Source organism: Dermacentor albipictus, chromosome 5, assembly GCF_038994185.2.
Source record: "Dermacentor albipictus isolate Rhodes 1998 colony chromosome 5, USDA_Dalb.pri_finalv2, whole genome shotgun sequence".
Classification (NCBI taxonomy): Eukaryota; Metazoa; Arthropoda; class Arachnida; order Ixodida; family Ixodidae; genus Dermacentor; species Dermacentor albipictus.
In genome coordinates, this window is record NC_091825.1 from 92,055,001 (window position 1) to 92,076,252 (window position 21,252).

Here is a 21,252-nt window from a genome sequence, read left to right on the forward strand (position 1 = left end):
TTAACACGGAACAAATCTTGTCTCGCGCATGAAAATAGAGATGGTATTTCAAGCGTTTCTATGCGCCATAATACAGGACTTTTCGCCGTGCCTTGTCCAAGCCAACGTTGCTTTACTATTTATGTTATATAGTGTGTTTCATCGAACTTTCACATTTTTTTTTTCTTTAGCTGCCTGTGGCAGATAGCACAATTCTAGCCCATGAGCCCGTGCCATAGACTGGAATTGAGCTAGAGCAATATGCGCCATAAAGTAATTAGTTAAATACTTAATTATCGATTTTGGTAAATTAGTCAATTATGCATTTCAGTTTTTTTGCGCATGTCCGCCTCTTCGAGTAGACCACTAGGTGGACTAGAATTGTGCTATCTTCTACAGGCAATCTCTATTTCTTTAATTTTGAATGTGTTGGCTCAAAAGCACCCGGTATTTGTTCTTTTTCTAAGCAGGTGAGGAAAATTAGCAATAATGGATCCCTTTCGTCCTCGCATGATTTCACAATCTAAGCAAGAATGTTTTACGCCGATTATTCTTTATCTCATATGCTTCAGCCACGGCTTCTGGCCTATTTGCTTCACAATTGAGCCTGCTCAATCGCTTCAAAAACGCTCTTCGCCATGTACATATAGAGGCAATGCCGCCATTAATATATAATGCGTTATGAGACACAGCGTTGTGGAAGTGTCCGTGTTAATTCTGACCAGCTGGGATTCTTTAAGAGGAAGCTGTAGTTCGGCTGCTCCTATTTAAATACATGTAAAAGGAGAATTCATTTTTCTCGGCAACCACTGCACCTAGTTTGACGAGGTTTGTTACATTTAAAAGACAAACTTAAAATCTAGAGACTGTTTGTTACGAATTTTCAATTTAGGTTGTGAATTTTTATTAAAAATTTGCAAAAATCGAAAATATGCAGGAAACAAAACTATAAAGTTCACAACTCTGTAACTAAGCAAAGAAAATGTTATCACAATTCTGTGAATTGCATGGTATTGTACGTCTAAAGCGGACAAAATCGACATGTTACACATGAATCTCAAAAAAATTAGTAATGTGTATATGCAGCTGTTACAGAACCCTTGGACACAATGTAACAAATTCACATTAGATATAACATGACACATCCAATTTGTCACCTTTCAATGATATAATAGATGCCGTTTACAGAACCGCGACATCTGTTCTTGATGCAGAATTATTTTTGATATAAACTTCTTGCTTCTATATTTTTCGAACTTTCGAATTTTTAAAAATCTTTTTAACAACATTCGGGCACTAAATCGAAATTCCGCTTCCGACAGTCACTAGAATTTAACTTTCTCTCTCAAATGCAACAAATTTCATTAAAATCGGTCCGGGGGCTATCTCAGGAAAACCTTTTTGCGTTTCACATGTATTTCAATAGGCCGAGTCGGAGTTGAGCCAGAGCTGAAGCTTCCTCTTAATAACTCATGCCTAAACTCAAGTACACAGGAGGTTTCTTTTTTTTTTCTTTCGTTTTGCCTTGATCGGAATGTGGCCGGGGATTGAACCAGTCACCTAGTGCTCATCAGCACAACGTCATAGCCGCTTAGCCACCACTGCAGGTAGGTGCAATCTTCGCGTTGGCGTTTGACGGTCTCACACGTCTCAAACTGCGAAAGGCAACAACATATTTAAGCGTTTGTGGAGAGGCGCGATGTCCTGCTGCCGTTGGCGGCCAGATGCATTCTTTACACTCGGCTCGTAACACTTTACGATTGACAGCGTGCGTGTCATCCATAGAGGACTGCTGCCGCTAAATGAAACGATAAACGAAGCAGTCGACTTGGATTATGAGCATGAGATTGCTTGAGCATTTTCATTTTGCTTTCAACTGTTCATTTCCATTTTATCACTCAGTCGCACCGCGTTTTTCTTTTTCTTTTTTTTTGATGGTTCATTGCATGTAAAATATTTTATTAGTGCCGGAAGAGCACACAAAGGGAAGTTTTTTGGCGGCATTATCACTCTTGTAAATGGGTGTCCCAGATATATATTCCAACCTCGGTGCTTTTGTATGTTGTAGATCAGCGCGTGACTGGGGACAACACCGGCGAGAAAGCGGTCCACTGGATAACAATATCAACGACCCCGACCTTCCCAGAAACCTTGGAAGATACGGAAGGAATTTCGTCTCCGCATCTCTCCGCTTGCTTTTTCCTTTCATAAATGTTTTTTTTTTCTCCATTTTTTTCTTGTCTCTTAAACGGCGTCTGCGGAACGCGCGCGCTCGAAGAGATCCACTTTTACACATCTCTGCCCGAAGTCACACTACTCGTTACGTATACGCTAGTGCTGTTCGCAGCAACCGTCCGGTCGTCCTTGAAGACGAAACCGTAGCCCGTGGCGGGGAAAAGACCTGAGAATCCAGTTTGGCCGGCGCCATCATTTTTATCATTATTTATTTTCTTCTTTTCCGTTGTCTTCCACTTTATTTTCTCTTGAGGCATAGATTAGCGAAAGCCGTGTTCCGGCGGCTTGTCCTTTATGAGAGGGGATGTCGGATGGAAGAAAAAAACAAGAGTTAAAAAAAAAGATGGCCGCCCTCGGGCGTCAAGTGTCGTCTGCTGCTGTGACGCGCGCGCTTCGCGCCACGCGGAAATCGAGAACCGGCTGACAAGCCTGTCGGCGGCGGAAGCTGTAGCTGGAGGCACTAAGCGCGTCAGTCTGTTTAGCCTTGCTTGTTTTTTCTAGCACTTCTCGTTTTTCTTTTCTTTTTTTTCGTTCAGTCGCTCGCAAAGATAGTGGTGTAGATTGTGCATATGCGCGTCGCGCCGCTCGTAATTCGAAACCGTCTCGTCGAGACGATCCAGTATTTTTTTTTCTTCTTTTTGACCGAGGAGTTCTAGTGACTGTCGTCGTTCCTGACATTAACAGTGAACCGAACTCACAAGGTTCCGGCTATGCATACGGAATATAAGAGTTTTCTTTCACTATCAGAAAACGCACTGTTTCTGGCTCGTTTCAGTAGTGCAAATACGTGTGTTCCGCAGACAAGTTGATTCTCTCAGCCACGATATATTTACATACCGGACTAACCAGCTCGAAAAACAATCTCGTAGACTAACTTCGATCGTCTCATTATAAACATGCAATATTTAGGCTACGTTATGTGCACTTGTATTACACTGACATACGTGGACATTATGCAATGAATGTGTTTTTATCCTGAAATCAAGCATTTATGCTGTCTGTTATTTGTCGCGCGTACCTCGTTCAAACGTTTACAGAAGATACATAGAGCGTTGGATACACCGAGCGCGAATTTATACACAGGCAAATATCATTCTTTTTTTTATATATATACTTTTGATAGCACCCGTGCAGCAACACATGCAATACTTACATGGAGCTCCTCTTTTTTAGACATCCTCGAGACGTCCCAAAACGGAGTGCACGTAGTCGCGGCGAAAGACGGTCGCGTTTTGACGTTTCACTGATTAACCCGGAGAGTCTCGGGCGCACTTATCGTGTCTGGTTTCGCTCCCTTCCTCACGGCGGCCTCTCGCGGGGGAACCCACCGCTACGTCGACTCTCTTTCACCGCACTCTTCCATTGCGTGCGTCAAATGCGGAATTTCGTGAGGAACGATCAGGAAAAACAATTGGTTCAGTAACCTCGGCCCTTCCCGTCAAATCGCACCCCTGTTCCAATAAACGGCGTGTCGGCGAGCGCTGGCGCTACCGATTCGTTGAAACGAACTATGGCATCCGAGATCTGGTGGCAGTCACTTTTGAATCTTGGAGGCTATGTACGCACCATGAATGTTGACGACACAGTCGGCAGATGTCACGACAGTACAGCTTTGGTAATTTAGAGTGTACTAGAATACGGTTGAGTGGAGCGAGCGGCTGGGGCGACGCTTGCTTTGCAGTGAGGCGCGCGACGACGAAAAATACTGTGGCGGCGCTGCGATCGAAGTAGATTTAAGAGGAAGCTTTAGCTCGGGCGCTGCTATCTAAATACATGTAAAAGGAGAATTCTTTTTTCTCGGCAACCACTGCACCAAATTTGACGAGATTTGTTGCATTTAAAACAAAAACTTAAAATCTAGTGATAGTTGCTTTCAAATTTTTGATTTAGGTTGTCAAAATATTATTAAAAATTGGCAAAAATTAAAATTTTCAGAAAACGAAACTATCAAGTTAGTAACTCTGTAATTCAGCAACAAAAAAGAATAATACAATTCTGTAAATTGCATCTAATAGTATATCGAAAGCGGACAAAATTGATTTGTTACACATGAATCTCAAAAAATTTAATAATATGGAAATACAGATTTTGCAGAACCTTTGTAAACAACGTAACAAATTCACGTACGATATAAAATGACGTGTCGAATTTATCCGCTTTCATTAATCTAACAGATACCGTTTACAGAACCACGATAGCTGTTCTTGATGCAGAGCTATAAATGTGTAAACTTCGTGCTTCTATTCTTTTTTTCAAACTTTCGGATTTTCGAAAATATCTTTAACAAAATTTGGGGCCTGAATCGAAATTCCACTTCCAACAGTCACTAGAATTTAACTTTGTCTCTCAAATGCAACAAATTTCATTAAAATCTGACCAGGGGTTATCTATGAAAAACGTTTTTGCATTTTACATGTATTTGAATAGGCGGCGTCGGAGTTGGGCCAGAGCTAAAGCTTCCTCTTAATTAAGTGGATTGGGCCGCATCAAGGCCGCGCTGTGCACGGGAAACTGCTGGCGATACTCGGAAGGGTCATTCGTACTACTTCACGCGCAGGTAGATAGGTTCAGACCGCTCAAAACGGTGTTTATAATTGCATATGACACGGGCTTTTCTTCGTCTTCTTTATTTCTTTTTTTTAAATGCCGCTTAGGGATTGTGCGTGCATTGCGGCCGCAATGTCGGCTTTCATTCTAATGTGTTATTGTGCGGTTGTATGTATGCATATTCGTGCACGTATCTTTCGTATGTATTTTTGCGCATATAGTTTTCCATCAGTAGGTCTTGCGAAACGCAAGCGGAAAAACATGTAAACTTCCGGCTTGCCGCTTCAAACAAATAAAATATATCTGCCCCCTCCGGCGCCCTGTACTCAGATTTACGGGAAGTATTCGCATAGAAAAAGAAAAAAATTGCAGTGAGACATTCCATTCATGCTCCCGTCTTCCTCGCGTAACAGAACGCGGAGTAATTGGTACGGCTTCTTTTTACGGCGGTCGGACCTCGGGCGCCGAAAACAGTTTCGGGTAGCCATTATATGTGCCAATATTTAGCCCGTAAGCCGTGCGATATTTTTTTGTCTCATCTATGCTTAACAACAACAACGAAAACAATAAGGCTGCACAGTAGGCTAATTAGTGGCTGCATACTGGATATGGCGTTGCGCTGCTAAACTCGAGCTTACGCACGGGTTCAAACCAGGTCGCAGAATTCGATGAGAACGAAATATAAATACGACCGTGTACTTCTGTTTAGGTGCACGTTAAATAACCCCAGGTGATGAGAACTGAACGGGATGCTTCATAATCATATCGCCAGACGTAAAACACCAACATTTCTTAAATTAAATTATAAACAAAAAATAGGCGGTAGCTGCGTCCTTGGGCTTTCTTCAGGGGTACGTGTGAACGAAAGAAATTATTCTCGAGTCTGATTTCTGGGAAAAACATGTTACGCTTATTTTATATTCCATACCTAAATTTCCCCAACTGTACTTCCGCTCAACTAAGCAGCTTCTATATTATAAACGACTGCTTTCAGTTATCCGGTGCACTATCATAAGAACAATATAATGAAGCAATTAAAGGAACGTCATGCCTCACATACACGTACATATACTTGTAGGTCTGCTGTGTTCGTTGAAGAAGGTGAGTGGGGTACCACTTTGGGAACCCAGTTTTAATGGGTTGCAGACATGGTGATACTGTCAAAAAATGTTTTAATTGCCTGAATCAAGTTAACAGATTTACAGGCTACCCGAAAACGGGGGCGGTTGTATTGCATGACAGCTGGGAACTTGTTCAGCAGAACCGATTAGCATGCGTGAGTCAATTTTCTCATGTACAGGTGCGCTTCCGCGCAACAGCCACGACTCTACAGCAGCTTAATCCTTCGGGATAATTAAATAAATTATGGAGTTTTACGTTCCAAACCCACTTTCTGATCCTGAGGCGCGCCGTACTGGGGGACTCCGGAAATTTGTACTACCTGGGGTTATTTAACATACACCTAAATCTAAGTACACGGGTGTTTTCGCATTTCGCCGTGGCCGGAATTCGATCCCGCGACCTCGTGCTTAGCAGCCCAACACCATAGCCACTAAGCAACCACGGGATAAGAGTCCTCACTTGCATCGGGCACTCACCTTCAAGACTTCAAAAGGGCTGTTATGCATTACATTCGAATGGAAACGGCTATTCAATCATTTTTAATAGTGAATCCTCAAGTCAAATATGATCTGAACAACAAATTCCATTCGATTAGACTATCTGTTTCTAGTTCTTTGCGCCTGCTGGCACGTTGAAGGAGATCGCCAGACAAGCGAAGGAGATTACTCTGGTAAAGACTTCCCGGTCTCCCCGATTCAGTTTGGGTACATAGGCAATATTTTTTCCCTGACACTGTTGTTCATATATTAACGTCCAGTAATTGCCTTGATTCCTTTTCTCGTAAAGTCGATTGGCTCACCTGTGGCTGGTGCAGCTTTTAAAAGAAATACGCTTATTCCGGTCGGGAGTTTTCCCTTTTTCAATCAGTGCATTTAGAATATTTGATAATTTTCCTCATATGTCTATATGTCCTTAGATTTACCTAGACGTGCATTGGTCATCAGCATGTTTTCGCACCACGCAGTTAACCTGGTTTATTTCACTATAATATTGTTATCTTTGATCATTGATCGTGATCGATATTCCACCAACAAGAAGAGCGCGTAAATTGACACGATATCAATAATTTTTTTTTCGTAGCTTCATGTTGCAGATGGCGGCTATATCAGTTCACATGGCTAAATCTACAACTGGTACCGGCCGACAGGAGTCGCGTGCGCACCAAAGTGAGTAAAACAATAAAAAATTGTACTGCACAGACTTTCTGCGAGAGAAACTGGGTGTCCGCCAGCGTCCGAGCAATGAACGCGAGCTCGCTGTCAGACGGCACATTTGACAACGACAGCAAGATTGAAAACGTCATGTTGTATAGCCTATGCGTCAAATATGTATACGTAGCAAGAAAGGTGTCAATATAAATTTGCAGTTGAAATAAAGTACCATTATAAGAGGAAGCTTTAGCTCGGGTGCTCCTATCTAAATACATGTAAAATGAGAATTTGTTTTTCTCAGCCTCCACTGCACCAAATTTGATGAGGTTTGCTGTATTTAACAGAAAAACTTGAAATATAGTGACGGATGGTTTCGAACTTCCGATTTAGGTCCTCACTTTTTAATGAAAAATTGTCAAATTTGAACATTTTCGAAAAACAAAACTATAAAGTTTACAATTCTAACTCAGCAACGAAAAATGATAATACAATTCTGTGAGTTGCATCTGGTAGTACACCTAAAGCGGACAAAATTTATGTGTTACACATGGATCTAAAAAAATATTAGTAATATGGAAATACAGCTTTTGCAGAACCATTGTAACAACATGGTAATACCATCAGCTTTAGGACTGACCACCCAACGACATCTACATCTGCGGAACTAGCTGCTCTTCGCGCTGCACTTTGTTTCGTCAACCGGGAACCACCTCGACAATGGTCAATTTTCAGTGACTCAAAGGCAGCCTACAATCTCTTCTATCAGCTCTGCGTCGCGGGCCATTCGAACAGCTCGTGCTCGATATTAGATGCCTATACTCCATACATCACGTGAGAAAGGACATCACGTGACGTTTCAGTGGCTACCAAATCACTGCGGCGTCATAGGAAATGAAGACGCCGATAAAGCCGCTCGGACAGCTCTTGAAGACACACAGGAAGAGGCCATAGCATTTTCACGGTCCGACGCAGCCAGCAGACTTCGAGTGCTTGCACGGGAGATCACGCTCTCTCTATGGCGCACACCAAGCAGCCAGACCGACCGGAGCAATCGTCAACACGACCTGCCCTCCTTGAGGCGTCTTTGTAAGCCAACTGGACTCCGCCGAAGTGAGGCCACCCTGCTTTATCGCTTATGGCTAGGGATGGCCTTCACGAAATCTTACTCGTTTCGCATTGGAATGGCCGTCAACGCTCTCTGCAATGCCTGTCTTTGCGAGGAGACGCTGGAACACATTCTGAGCGACTGTCCTGAATATAATGTTCAGCGACAGTCCCTGGCATCCATTCTAGCGCACCTTGACACTAGACCATAGTCCCTCGACACGATTTTCACATGCCGCCGACAGAAGACATCGCAGTTGAAGGCGACGAAGGGTCTACTTCGGTTTATGAAGGAGACGGGCTTGGACAAGCGGCTGTGACAGTGATGTCACGTACCGCGCAAGAGTGACACACTGTAACCAACGATGTGTGTGCCGTGCTCTCTATCTCTTCTCCGCGTCTTTCATCGCCCCCATCCCGCTCCCATGTGTAGGGTAGCAAACCGGTTAAGCTAAACTGGTTAACCTCCCTGCCTTCCTCCTCCACTTTTTCCTTCCTTCCTTCCTTGTAACAACATAACAAATTCACGTAAGATATAAAATGACGTATCGAATTTGTCCGCTTTGAACGATCTAATGGATGCCGTTTACAGAACTGCGATATCCGCTCTTGATGCAGAGCTATGAATTTGTAAACTTCGTGCTTCTATTTCTTTTTCAAACCTTCGAATTTGTGAAAATCTGTTTAATAAAGCACATGACCTAAGTCGAAATTCCGCTTTCAGCAGTCACTAGAATTTAATTTTCTCTTTCAAATGCAACAAATTTCATGAACATGAAGACGACGACAACGGTGGTGGTCACTCTCCGCGGATGGACAGCAGGCTCGCGCACCTCGTACAAGCCAAAAAATCCATCCAGAAACGGCTGCAAGGGCAAAAACACAATAGAAATCTAAGGCGCAAAATCGCGGAACTAAATAAGACCATCGAAGCACACAGCGCCCAGTTATGCAATCAGGATTGGGACGAGGTATGCGACGCCATGGACGGCAACATCAACACGGGCAAGACGTGGAAGATCCTCAAGCACCTGCTCGACCCGTCGGGAACGAAGACAGCGGCGAAAGCGGAAATGACCAAGCTCAGACACAAGTACAAAGGAAACATCCGTGAAATGGGTGATGAAATCGTCAAGCTCTACCTTGAGAGACCTCCAGCCGTTGAACACCGGAACTACTCGGGCTCTCCCAACGAAGACCTCGACAGAGATTTCTCCCAGCAAGAAATCAAGGCGGTCCTGCAGACCATCAAGACCAAGTCGGCTCCGGGCCCCGACAAAGTGACCAACAAGATGCTCCGGAACCTGGACGACCAGGCAACGAGCCGCTTGACAGACTACATCAACGAGTGCTGGCGGAACGGCGGGATACCCGACGAATTGAAGAGGTCCGACGTGATCCTCATCCCGAAGCCGGGTAAACCCTTAGAAATACAGAACATGCGGCCGATCTCTCTCACTTCCTGCGTTGGTAAAGTGATGGAGCATGCTTGCCTGAGTAGAGTTAACGGCTACCTGGAGTCAAACGACCTGTACCACAGCAACACGATTGGCTTCAGAAGAGGGCTCTCTACACAAGACGCAATGATACAACTAAAGGAGCAAGTCATAGATACCACGGGGCGGGGCTTGAGAGCAATACTTGGGCTTGATCTAAAGAAGGCCTTCGACAGGGTCAAGCACACGGCCATACTCGACAGAATCGTGCAACTCGGCCTGGGCGAACGAACGTATAATTTTATCCGAGATTTCCTTACGGGAAGAAAAGCCAGAATCAGACTGGACGAGGAGGAGAGTATCCAGGTGGACATGGGCAGCGCTGGCACGCCGCAAGGGTCCGTCGTGTCACCGATGCTCTTCAACCTCGTCATGATCGGACTATCGGAAAAACTGGACCAAATAGAAGGCATTAATCACACCGTTTATGCAGACGACATTACGATTTGGACCACGAAAGACGCAAGCGAGGGTGATATGGAGAACAGACTTCAAGGGGCGGTGGAGGCAATCGAAAATCATCTAGAGGGCACCGGACTTGAATGCTCACCGGAAAAATCGGAACTGCTGCTCTACCGCCCCAGGAGGTCCGGCAAACCGTCCAGAGACGTAGCGGAACTACACAAAAGGGGAATCAGATTAACCACGAGGAAAGGCACGGAGATACCCATGGTCCAAAAGATTAGAGTCCTGGGTCTCTGGATCGAAGCCAGGGGAACAAACACGGAAACTATAACACGCCTGGAAAAGAAAGTCATGGCGGCCATTCGGCTAATACAGAGAGTCTCCAACAACAGGAGGGGCATTAAGGAAAGAAACGTCGTACGGCTCGTTCAGGCCTTCGCGATCAGCCACGTCGCGTACGTGGCGGCATTCGTCCACTGGAACAAGGCCGAGAAAGACAGGATCGACGCGCTCATTAGAAAAGCGTACAGAACAGCACTGGGTCTCCCCCAATACACAAGAAACGAAAGGTTACTACAACTCGGGGTGCATAACACGCTGGAGGAGATCGCAGAAGCACAGAGAATAGCGCAACTTGAAAGACTCTCCGGAACCAAGGCGGGCAGAGAAATCATGGAAAAGATCGGCATAAACTACCACGGAATGAACGGCCCCAAGATGCAGATTCACCCAGACGTCCGAGCCGCAATTAACACGGAAAATATCCCGAAGAACATGCACCCCGTGCACAATGTCGAGAGAAGAAAATGCCGCACGAAAACGATTCTCAAAAATCACGGCGCGCGGGAGGGGGTGCTCTTCGTAGACGCCGCGCGGTACCCCCGAAACAGGGACGACAATGGTGGTGTCGGCGCTGACAAAGGTAACTCAGCTGACAAAGGTAACTCAACTCCCTCTTCGCAATGGCGGTCGTATGCACGAAAGGAAAGACCGTGACTGCGGGCTCCGTAAGGACTAGATCGTCGGAGGCAGCGGAAGAAACGGCAATCGCATTGGCTATAATCAGCGGTCGGCAACAATACAGAACAATAATCAGCGACTCGAAGACGGCTATTAGGAATTTCACAAAGGGCTGGGTCTCCACCGAGGCGGCCAAAATCCTGAACCACAGAGCAGAAGACTTTAAGAACGGCACAATTACACCCAAATACCTCAAATGGATCCCGGCACATATGGGAGAAGTTACCATGAATGCCCCTCCCAACCTCAACGAGAAGGCCCACCGAGTCGCGCGAACACTAACCCACCGCGGCACGGACAGTGACGGCCCAACACCCCGCAACCCTTGGGGAAGAGGAAAGGACTGCGGCGGAGGCGATGGAGAAGACGGAGGAGGCGAGGACGACGAAGAAGCGATAAAAGACGACAGGGACAGACTGGTCACGTACCACGACATACTGACACACTACACGAAACAAAGAGAAGCATACCCACAACCCCACAAACAACTCGACAGGTCTCAAGAAACAGATTGGAGAAGATTGCAAACCAGAACGTTCCGAAACCCAGTACACTTAAACAGAATAAATTCAACACAATATCCAGACGCAAGCTGCAAGCTCTGCAAACACGAACACGCAGACATGGCACACATCTTGTGGAAGTGCACACAGATCGGTTCAGTATACGTAGAGGACAAGATAGAACCGGACCTTCTCGAGGAGCGATGGCTAAGCGCTCTGACTAGCTCAGAACTACACGACCAATTATGGGCTATCCAGCGGGCCCGGGCAGTGGTGGAAAGGCTATGCCTCACCGCACACAATGCCCGGGTGGTCTGAGCCCGGGCTGGCAACCTCGCAGGTCCTTTTTCCATTAAAGTTTTTTCCGTCCGTCCGTCCGTTTTTGCGTTTTACATGTATTTGAATAGGCCGCGTCGGAGTTGGGCCCGAGCTAAAGCTTCCTCATCAGAGCGTACACGTACAATCGCTCTCAGCGCCCGCGGCGAAATTACGTTGAATATGCCGCAAAGCGCGTCCATATGGTGCGTCTTCACCCTAATCCAGTTCGTTCGCAGCGCCCTCGCAAAATTTTTCCACACGCGGCACCTCAGCGGGAGAGCGCCGTTCGTTCGACTATGCACTGGAGCATTGTCTGAGTACACTTAAGCGTTATGTTCGTTAGCGCGACAAAAATCACTTCTTTCCATAATTACAGCTAACATAATTTAGAGCAAATTATTAAAATAAAAGCAATTTACACTTAACTTGATAAAAGCGGTCAATTTTAATGTTCTTTGGAAATACTGGAACCCAACACGCAAGCGCGTCATAATCACGTGAACAAACATGGCGCTTCCAAGAGGATATCACGTGATTAACCATGGCTATGGCATCCACCAGAAAATTTGGTACGAGGCGATGGTCGTTGGGATTCCCATGAAGTTCTCATGCTTAAAAGGTGAGAGTGTGATTATTTATCAGCGAGTGATTGTGGTTTCGAAACTCCAGCGTTGCCGCAGAAGCGTGTGCGATGTCCATGAACGTCAAGGGTAGCTGGGTATTGTGGAGCAGTCGCTTTGCCATCGCTTGATTTTGCCGCCGTGCTCGTGTGACTCAAGTCCGCGCTAGTTCATGAGCGAGCCGGACGTTTTCGCGGATGTGTTGACCGTGAGGTCGTGGCACTCATGGGGTCGGTGGCGGTGTTGGTAGCGTCGTTCTGGCTGGTTTGGCGACGTGGTTTGTGAGGCCGTTGCGCGGTTACGAAAAGCCATATATAAATGAAGCGAGCAGCTGTTTTTGGTAACGGTATGTGGCAATCGTAGAGCGCCTCTTTGGAAGTACGGCGCCCCTGCTCGACTCTTTTTCGTTAAGATGTAAGTGCGACACGCGCGTAATCGACACCCCAGTTTCGTGACTTGTGTTTCGAACCGTGTGCGCCCACTGAGTAACGGTCTCTTTCCTAATTTGGAAAGCAAAAACTTGAGACGTCGACCGCCACCAAGTCGTCGGCGACGGCGCCCAGAAAAATAAACACGCCGAAATAGTTTCGCTTGTTGACCGGAGGTCAACGCAGCTACGGGACGGTACGTGTTGTGTGTTTTTGAAGTGTCTTTTCGGCCCGTTTCTAACGTAACGCTACGGCCCTCGTTTCGCGATGCGCTTACAGCTATTCAACTTGGGTCGCAAAGGAAAAAAGAAAAGAAGAAATCTGAAATGCCCACCGAAAAGTTGGTGCACGGCATTTGCTAGAATTCGCCTGCTTTCAACAGTTCGATTAAAGCCTAGCGTTGCTGTGCTAAAAACTTCCGCTCGCATCGAACAAATTTTCGCTTCTAAACGCGGTAACGACGTTCACATTGGCAATAACGTCGCAGTGTCAATGAAATCACATCGGACATCTATGTGTCCTCTCTCCGTGTTGTTTGATCGATGCGTTTGTTCTTTTGCAAACGGCACGCATTCAGTATCGCGCCAGCAAACATTGCTCCTGTGCACGCTTACGTCCACTCCGCCTGGTGTTTTAACACTGGCAGCCGCGATATGTCTACGCTGTGGTCTGCACGAAGCGCGGCGCTTGATCGGAGCGCGTCGAGGTGTAGCTTTTTATTGCGTATCATAAACGGCATGCGCGTCATAGTGCCGCCCCAAACCGCTGCGCGACGCAGTCAACATGTTGCTGTGTGCGCGATCGCACCCTTGGTTCGCACTTTGAACTCGCGTGGATTTCGCCCGCCGGATACGCTCTTCCCCGAACTTCCGTGTAAAGTTTACTGAAAATATCTGCGAAGCAGATGTTTGGCTTTCGAGAGTTGTGCGATGCTTGTGAATATTCATTATTAGCATGGCTGGCGAGTGGGTTTGCGTCGTCTTTCTTTCTTTTATTTTTCTGTAAATATTTCTCTCGTTCTCTTGCGTATCGTCCCGCTTCGCAGTATTAATTTCTGATCATTTGAAAGTGTAATATAAACTAAAAAAAACTTAGAAAAAAATTGTCACTACATAAACTCTTCATTCTTAACTGAACATTCTGATCTAAACTCATTTCATTGTGCCTATGCAGGCACAGCTGTGAGCAAAATAATATTGTTTTAATCATCGTCGGAAGAAGACGATGTTCTGGGTTTCACATGCTGTCTGCCATCTTGTCAGCTGATATAATGATTGTAAATATTCTGCAAATACACGTCTGATTGTTTTTAACTCCGTAACAATATGGACCACAGGCTCGCAACAAGAACTGAACTTATTCGCAATTCAGCTGCATAAGCTGCAATTGACGAGCGCACTGGAGAACATTGCACTGCTAAGTTTGAATGGCAGTCTTCAATTTCTAGTCATGTTCATAGGTGGAAATAAAAATCAGCTTGATCGCAGAATCCCAGGTCCGTGTACTTTTGCTCAGGGAAATATATGTAGTACATTCCTAAATTTTGAAGGATATTTGAATACAGCAGTGGCCGTCGCGGTATCTTGTTTTTGTTGCCATAATCTGTCACTTCTGTCCAAACTTGGGAAAACAGTTAATTTGCAGCATGTAAGCATTAGCATTTACCAGATAACAAATTTGTTTCAAGAAGTTAACAATATGGTCAGGCTACTGTTAATGTTGTGCGACAACAGGCAGCATATTACGACTGTGGTTGGCTTGAAGGAGGCAGTTGATTGCACATTCATTCAAGTTAACTTGAAAAATATGTGTTGTTGCACTCTGGGGCTCATGGAAATGCAACACAGGTGCTGTAGCATTGACAAATCAGTTTCTTATTGTCTCTTCAATGTTTAGTCTACCCATTATCAAGCCACAAGAGGACAGAGCTGCCTTGAGTCATGAGAAATAGATGCACAATTTTACATGCCTATTGTGTAAAATCTTCACCATATCAAAGTGTGTTCACGCATCTAGCTGATGACCTAGGGAGGTGAAATCACATAAAGCATGCTGTTATCAAATACCCATCTGATTTATTTCAAGTGCCTTTTGAAGTGCAGTGGCTGTAATAAAAGGACCTTGCAACAGCTTGCAATGGTTCTGCTTCAGGTCATTGTCATGTCCCTCGGAGGTCATATAAGAGGAGCTGTAGAAATAACTGCGACCAACAGAGGTTATTCACCTGAAATTCAGAAATCCAGGAGTGAAAAAACTTACATTAACTTGATGTTTATTCTTTTTATTCCCATTTGACTCCTCCAAGATGCACATCCTCTTTAGACACATGTTCAGATTGCAAAATTGAAGGTTGGCAGTAGTGAAGTCAGGTATGCTTGGCGGAAGTCCTAAGACTAGCATCAGTTTTGACATACCTGTCCTGAAAATATGCTACGAAATACATTGGTGTTACAGTTATCGTATTTTCCAGACTATAGGCCGTGGACTATAGATGTCTAAATTGTTGAAGTTTATCACATTGCGGACTATCTAAAGGTACAGATCAGACATCACTTAATTTTCTAGCTCGTAGCCACACTTGAAAAAAAGCTCAACTGTGCCTGGAACCTTTTACTATGTTAAATCACGTGGCAAAATCAGTAGTGAAGCCTAATTTATGTAATCTAATAAAAAACTCAGGTTCGTAATACTTGAAAATAATCTTTTTTTGCTTACCGACTGTATTATGGTTGTGGCCAATGTAAAGTGTGGCCGAATTGGGGCGCATGCAATGAGTGTGGACCATAGTCTTAAAAAATATGGCAATGGTTTCCTAAAAGCCTTCCTCAGCAGTTCAAGATGGTCTTGACTTGAATGCCAATGCATCTCGCAAAAAAGGTAGTGATGAACTGTAGACCAGCAGTTAGGAAAAGGGCATGCCACTGGACCTGTAGCTTCTTGTTTCTGCAAATGCTTGCACCCCAAAAAGAGCACTGTTTTCATGTGCTGGACTTGCCTCCAGCACACTTGTTCCATTTAGGGCTTTGACAGTTCTCATTTTGTTTCTAGTCCATGCTGCTCTAAATCTGCCAACAAGATGCAGAAAGTAGAAAGCTTAATCTAGCATAAAATTGCCATCCAATTAGCTGTAGCAGAGCGCTTGCAAAAGGAAATGTCAAGTCGCCTGGTTTTGGCTTGATACCTGAACATGAAGGAATTGTAACAACTGCTCCTTTTGAGCTGGGAAAAAAAATTTTTTTGAAATAGAACCCTTTCATAAAGTTTCAGTGTTAAAGCTTTTTGCACTTCAAATTGTCAGTGGATTCGGTGTTCTACACGCTGGCCTTGTGGTTAACTGCTTGCAGCCTTACATGTACAATGGTACAGTTGTCATCAATAGTTTACGAACTGCAGTATCTGAGAAAAAAACTTAGTATTTCCGCTGCTTAATGCTTGGGTTACCTGCCTGTACGATGATGTGAAGTATGATGTGAGCACAGTTAGTACGGTTTTACTGCCTATGATCACAAAAACTGCTCGGAAGTGCTCTGCTTTCTCAGATCTCTTGATCTGCATATTTTTGATGCTAACTGTACATGCCAAAATAAAATATTGTAATCACACAAATATCAACAAAAATCACAGTGGTGCTACATGGTGCATTCATCTTGGGACACCGCCGGTTATATTAGGGCTGCAGAAATTGGTTCTTGTAGTTCAAGTGTGTTATTGAAGTCAGACAGCAGGAAAATAGATCTCTAGGTGCTTGTGTGTGGGCCCTAATATTCCGCCATGTAGTGGGTTTTATTTTTTCTTTGTTCTGGCCGGCAATGATTTCTGTCAGACGAAATTTCGAAATGGCCGGACTTTGTAGGTATGCTGCGTGCAAAATTGTCTGCCTTGTTCCTGTGACTTAAATAGTCTTCAGAGTCAGGTGGGGAGTTCACAATATGGAATGCAACAAAGCTGACTGAAAAATTCAAACTCTTCAGTCTTTTAAGGTGCTGCATCTTTTCAGTAAACGGTTTTAACTGAGCATCATTTATACTGATTGATTTCGTATCTTCACTATACGTCTGTCCTAGAGGCACGGAACGACATGCAATTGGCATTTCTGCAAACGGCAAAGAATCAAGTGGTCGCACCCTCATGCTCTGCTCAATTGGCTATGTTGCGTAGCATCGGAAACATTTCACCCTCCACTGCTGGAATTAGCACCCTGCACAATGTGTGCAAATTGTTAGGAAACACCGGTCAGAGTGAAGCAGACCAGAAATTCTCAACTGAAACTTTTTAATAATGCCAAAGATGCAAGAAATCTGGTGAGACTAATCTTTCACCACATGGAAAGAATGAATGTCTGAAAAGGTTGACTAGAATGGTAAAGTGACTGCCTCTGTCAGACAGCAGCCTTGCACGCAGTCCTCTTAATATGCAGTTTGTTTTTGTCTACCAGAAGATTTGCTTTTCAGAGAATAGTTGGCTCACCCCTTTGTATGACTTTGCTGTAATTTGTAGAAACAAAATTTTTACTGTGGGCCTTGGCATCCTTACGCCTTTCATTTTCCTTCCTATTTCGATGCAGTTTATACAATCCTTCGCTTCCCATTATGATTTTGTGAATGGCATTAGATTAATTTTTCAATGTTTTTGGTAATGGCTATCTCAGAATAAAACATATTTGCTGGCCGAGGTTCATAGCAGCAGTCGGACATCAAAATTTGTTTGATTTGGGGTGTAAGTAGCAAGTATTTTAATCAAGTTGAATTTGTGCAGATCTGTAGTGCACACTTCTTTGTGTAATTATTCTCGACTCCCAAGTGTATTTTCTATGAATGCATCCTTACACCTTGCTGACCTCTTCTTACACAACAAAATGTCCGATTTATTATTTTGTACAATCTTTGAAAAATTCATTTTGGCACTCGATGCCTTAAGGGTTCTGCTCAAGTTCTTAAGGGCTTGTGAATTCTGCGATCGTATATGTAAATTGTAGCGCGTAACTTCGCATTATTGTATGAATCTTCCTCATTTTTTTTTCTTCTTTAACCTTTTATTCCCTTTAACCGTAGTCAGCCGGTACCTACACTGGCCAGCCGCCTTGTCTTTCATCCCCTTTTGTCTCTCTTTCTACTCAGCAAGTCATCGTATGTTTCATCATGTACAGACCACAACAAAAGAAGATAGCCATTCTTTTTTAAAAAATGAACCCATGTTTTTTTTTTTACTTGTTCATTCTGAAGACGATGATTGATTGAAACCGTCTGCCCTCCTCCCTTTAAAGCTGCCATAGATGACTATTTTATTCTGTAACTACTTTACTGTAGCTGTAACTACTGTGCATCTTTTCTCCCCACATGATTGAACATTGGAATTTGTTGCCTGCTGAAGTCCGGTTATTACCTCTCTCTCAGTTTTTAGATACCATAGCAGATGTATAGATTTTTAACATTTTTGTCATATTTTTGTGTTCCTGTCTTTTCACGCTGCCGTCATCTCCTGTACACCCACTCCTGCTATAGCCCTGCCGGGCTGCAGTACGTATAAATAAAATGTAACTGTGTACTTTTGACCTTTTTTTACCACTCCCTTCTGTAACACTTTCGGGCATTGAAGGTATTGGAATAAATAATCATCTGCTTGGTTACAAATTCTTGCCAAAATAACTTCTTAATGAATTACTTTAGCACACCTGTTGAAATTTGCAGTATCAAAGCTTGTCAGGGCTGGAAGCACATCTGCTTCATAATGATCCTGTTTTCAAAGTTTCCATCCCCAAAGTCTATCATAAGCCACACTGCTATGGGACATGGTCCCACAGGGAAAACGAGAGGCTTTCTTGGAAAATTTTAAGTAAAACGCTAACACATTTTGCTACAAGTTAGCAGGCTGGCATATCAGGACTGGTGCTTGTCCCATAATTCCTACTTAGTGAATGCTCCCTGAGCACTGTCTGCTATAAACTTGGAAATTACCTGCCGCAGGGACTCGGTTACTCTGGCATTCTACTGCCAAGCATGAATCCATAGGCTCCATACTCTGCCACCGTGATGACTTTCAACATTGGGGGAACATCAAAGACATCTAGCTGGTCAAAATATAATGGGAATCATCCAATAGAGTTTGACATACCCTTTATGTTTCTTTGGGATATTGCATTGCATTGTTCAATTTTACTGTGGCAATGTGTGTGCCAGGTGCATTAACTGAATATTATTTTGTGATAATTCAATGAATTAAGAACTAATTGATAAATTGTCACACGAATTCCTATGTCTGCCACTTGTGTGAACCTTGGGCACAAAAAAAATTGTGATCTGGCCTCATTTCTCCTTTTAAGAATGGGAGAGAGTGTGACTCAAGCATCTTGCGTGCACGTCATTAGGTTCAACATTTAAAAACATTAACCATTCATGACTGGACGTGTTTGCAGGAGATGTTAAAAAAATAATTTCTGCTTGAGCTGATCTTAGGACTTAAGCTCCATTGAAATGCCAGCAAAAAAAATATCTATGTTATCTTGCAGTGATAAGGCACAAGTGCTTTGCACAATGGATAATATTCGTCCATCTCAGAAGTGGTCATTGTTTTTTTTTTTTGTGCACTGTACATGATTCATGGCTCTCCGCGGCGATTCCAAAAAGTAAGCGACTTTTAAAAAAGCGCATTCTCCATGCGTGTAGATTTGCAATGTGGTCAGGTGTAGGACTCAAGATGATTTGAGCAGTGCTTAAAGGAGCACTATAGAGAAAAATTATTTAAGCTGTATTAGTAAATTAGCCCTTCTGGAACGTTAAAAACACCACTCTTAACACTAGAAGAAGCTTGATAAGCCAGAAAACATGCAGAAAGGAAAGGCGGGTGGTGAGACGCTGCCTTGAAGTTCTCGCCTTGAGGTCACGGATTTTAATGGCTTCTGTTAGGGCCTAGGCAATTGTTTACTGTTATAAATGAACTACATTGTGTTCTAAAGGAGGGAAAGATTGCTCATGGCAAGTTTTGAGAACTTTACTCAACCAGCATGGCCCAAATACGGGGGAAAAAAAGAAAACTGAAATTTATGATGTTGCACTGATGTATTGGCACACTAAGGTTTTGGTGTCAGATTTGTGCAGGGGTTTAAAAAAAAAGATACTTTATCAATTTGAACTTATTTAGTGCTTATCTTTACTGTCCCTTTAAAGGGGCACTGAGGCACTTCTCAAGTATGGTAAGAAAATGCTCCCAATTTGTAGCCAATGCTGCTGCGAACATGCAGGCCAGAGTCGTTCTGCCGCATGCTTCAGGGAACCTGCAATCTTTTATAGTTGTACCCACCAGCGTGGCACTGTGGCTAAGGTTGTGCGCTACTGCACACGAGGTCGCTGTTTTATTGTTACTCATTTTTCTAATGCTAGCAGTAAGAAATTCCATGTGCCCGAGCTGGTTAATGACACTAACCCGTGTTGTTTATTTATTAGTTTGTTAGCTACCTGCAAACCAGCACTCAGCACACAGTGGTTTTGGCACGTAAAACTCCAAATATTATATTATCAGCACACAGTCTCAGAACAAAAGAATACGAAAACTGTAAGATGGTTTCCAAGCTAATTACTTCTTTGTTGGTTTAGCTTGAGAAGAAGAAACTGAAAAGATAAAACAAACTGTTAAAGTGTTTTGTAACTGGAATAAAGGCTGTATCGTTAAGCTTGACTTGAAACAGCCTTGCTGCCTTACGCAGTCTGCTCTTGTACCAGATTTCACATTTTGTGTCTTCTTTAAAAATTCTAAATGTGGTTGCCTTAGAGGTTGTACATAAGTACAGCTATTAGTATATGATGCACTAATGTGTGTTCATGACTCCGTTGAGTACACTTGAGAATGCTGCCATCTTTGTTGTTGCATGGCTGTTGTAAGACCACAATCATTGTCATGTGCCGCACATTGTGTTGGCTTGCTAGGCGCTGGAACTTGTTTGTCTTACGATAACCGAGTAGTGATAACTCCATGCTGATCATTTTGGTGCTATGTTTGCCTGTGACTAACCCTGGCATGCCTTTCTACAGCAGCAACACTCTGGAGGCTGCTCTATTCAGTAAAAGAAATTGTATCATAAACCTAGCCTATTACTTTCCCATACAGCATGTCATCAGGAGTATGTGGAGGTAGGTTTTGATGATGGCAACAACTAGAAAAGTTTTTGAAACGATTCCGTGTTCAACTGCAGTGAGAAACATTCGTTAAATTTTTAAAAAGTATTTTTGAGAGGAAATGAGCCGCTTTCTACCCGGAAAATTGAGTTTAACCCCTTCTGCACCACACTATTAGTATCCCGAATCCTTACCAAAAATGGCCAAATTATTTTA

General features: G+C 43.8%; 2 protein-coding genes across 12 annotated transcripts in view; one reads left to right on the plus strand and one right to left on the minus strand.

The window, feature by feature from the left end:
- hgo (homogentisate 1,2-dioxygenase) overlaps positions 1-3,667 on the minus strand; it is a 67,383-nt gene extending 63,716 nt beyond the window's left edge. Inside the window, exon 1 of the mRNA XM_070538577.1 lies at positions 3,368-3,667. Within this exon, the coding sequence (XP_070394678.1) occupies positions 3,368-3,391 (24 nt within the window). The 5' untranslated portion in view covers positions 3,392-3,667. The remainder of the gene's footprint in view (positions 1-3,367) is intronic.
- An 8,696-nt stretch (positions 3,668-12,363) lies between these two features.
- Positions 12,364-21,252, plus strand: part of Ask1 (apoptotic signal-regulating kinase 1) — a 113,466-nt gene continuing 104,577 nt past the window's right edge. For 8 of the 11 annotated variants that reach the window (XM_070538579.1, XM_070538581.1, XM_070538580.1 and 5 more), the window contains exon 1: positions 12,364-12,499. In XM_070538579.1, the coding sequence (XP_070394680.1) occupies positions 12,489-12,499 (11 nt within the window). In that variant the 5' untranslated portion in view covers positions 12,364-12,488. The other 3 variants (XM_070538583.1, XM_070538585.1, XM_070538584.1) reach the window with 3 other exon arrangements.